Source organism: Colobus angolensis, unplaced genomic scaffold (assembly GCF_000951035.1).
Source record: "Colobus angolensis palliatus isolate OR3802 unplaced genomic scaffold, Cang.pa_1.0 Scaffold120, whole genome shotgun sequence".
Taxonomy (NCBI): Eukaryota; Metazoa; Chordata; class Mammalia; order Primates; family Cercopithecidae; genus Colobus; species Colobus angolensis.
In genome coordinates this window covers 3,289,045-3,291,148 of record NW_012113142.1, presented here as the reverse complement: position 1 = coordinate 3,291,148, position 2,104 = coordinate 3,289,045, and the positions used below count along the sequence as shown (strand labels likewise).

The 2,104-nt window shown below is 57.0% G+C and overlaps 1 protein-coding gene across 1 annotated transcript in view; it reads right to left on the bottom strand.

The window, feature by feature from the left end:
• The window catches only part of LIMK1 (LIM domain kinase 1), a 37,383-nt gene extending 36,719 nt beyond the window's left edge, over positions 1–664 (bottom strand). Inside the window, exon 1 of the mRNA XM_011930673.1 lies at positions 426–664. Within this exon, the coding sequence (XP_011786063.1) occupies positions 426–615 (190 nt within the window). The 5' untranslated portion in view covers positions 616–664. The remainder of the gene's footprint in view (positions 1–425) is intronic.
• Positions 665–2,104: the final 1,440 nt, after the last annotated feature.

Here is a 2,104-nt window from a genome sequence, read left to right as displayed (position 1 = left end):
CCCGCCCCTTTCCGCTTTCATTCATTCATCTTTCTCCGAGCGACGGCTCTCGACTGGGAGCTGCAAGGCCCAGCTGCCTCGGAGAGCCGCGCGCTCTGCTGGGGCAGCCCAGGAGGATGTGGGAGCCTAGAGAAGGGGCCTCCGTTTCCCCGCGGGAGGCCCCCACGGACGCAAACCAGCTGCAGCCAGGAAGCAGGACCAGAACTGGAGGAGGCCCTGTGCCCCGCCAGGACACTGGTGGTCGCCTTAGGGAGGGGAGGGAGGCGGGCAGGGTTTTGTCCCTCTCTCTGAGGCCTGCATTGAGGCCAGGCTGGGCCCTGGGAAGGTGATGGTCCGCGTCTCAGGCCTCGCGAATGAGCAGCCTCGGAGAAAGGAGCGAGCCCCTGCCAGGCGGTGACAGGTGTACTCTTCTCAGTGCTGGTTACCTGGAGCTGGGGCTGCCCTGCCCAGGGTCCTGGAGGGGGCACGAGTTTGGGCTGAGTCAAGCGGCCAAAGGAATTGGGTGGTCCAGTCCAGCACTGATGGTGGAACACCATGCCTGGAAGTGGACAATTCTAGAATGCTGGACATGGGCAGGAGCAACCTTGTCCCCCCTAGGTCCACCTCCCAAGTCATCCCACTGCCCAGGAAGCAGTGACCGGAGTGGAGCCGCGTGCCCACGTGAACCCAGAGGCAGCGCTAGCCCAACTCCAACTCTAGCCATCATGTTTGTGGGGACAAGTCTAGGCAGGTCTGCAAAGTGGGGGGCACTCACCCCGGGTGCAAAACAATTACGTGGGGAGGGAAGAAAGTAATAGATTTTTCTCTTTTTTTTTGATGTGGTCTCGCTCTGTTGCCTAGGCTGGAGTGCAGTGGCGCGATCTCGGCTCACCGCAGCCTCCACCTCCCAGGTTCAAGCAATTCTCCCACCTCAGCCTCCCGAGCAGCTGAGATTACAGGCGTGCACCACCATGCCCGGCTAATTTTTGTATTTTTGGTAGAGATGGGGTTTCACCGTGTTGGCCAGGCTGGTCCCAAACTCCTGACCTCAGGTGATCCACCCTCCTCAGCTTCCCAAAGTGCTGGGATTACAGGTGTGAGCCACCACGCCTGGCCGGGATTTTAAATTTCTCATTAGAAAGAAGACTGGGCACAGTGGCTCACACCTACAGTCCCAGCACTTTGGGAGGCCAAGGTGGGAGGATCACTTGAGGCCAGGAATTGGAGATCAACTTAGGCAACAAAGTGAAACCCTGTCTCTTCTTTTTTTTTTTTTTTTTTGATTAGCCAGGCATGGTGGCTCATGCCTGTAGTTCCAGCCACTTGGGAGGCTGGGGTGGGAGGATGCTTGACCTCAGGAGGTTGAGGCTGCAGTGAGCTATGATTGCACTGCTGCACTCTAGCCTGGGTGACAGAGTGAGACCCTGTCAAAAAAGATGGGGAGGGAAAAGGAAGGGAAGGAAAGAGAGGCGAATGAGAGGCTTGTAACTTGGCTGTAGGGCGTATACCAGGCAGGACCCTGGCTGGAAACAGAAAGTGCCACTTACTGGGGCTAACTGGAGAGAGTTTGATAAAGGGGATGTTTACCATGCACGGGGGAGGGGGGTTAAAGGAGATCAGTAAGGACTGGCACATTTGGAGGGGTGGCAGCAGTTACCAGCCCAGGGTGAGGGGGCATGGAGGGGGTCCCTGGAGGAGAGGCCTGCCTGAGAGGAGCTGTGTAAGAGGGGTCCCCAGTTTTGGGGGACTCATGGGGAAGAGGACCCAGAGGGCTATTCTGATCTGACTGCCGTGTCCTTTTTATTCTTTCATTGCCTCCCGTTAACCAATCCTGTCTGGATGCAGCAGGCAGGGCTGTGTGGCTGCTGTGCCCACAGTGCAGGATGGAGAAGTGCACAGTGGCCTGGAGGGGCTGTGAGCCTGAGCCAGCTTGGTTGAGTGATGTTATCCGGTTTTGACTAAATTAACCTTCACAGAATGGACTTATAGCTGAAAACAATTCCTGCAAATAAAGCACAGATTGTGCCTGGCACGGCGGCTTATGCCTGTAATCCCAGCACTTTGAGAGGCCAAGGCTGGCAGATCACAAGATCAGGAGATCGAGACCATCCTGGCCAACACGGTG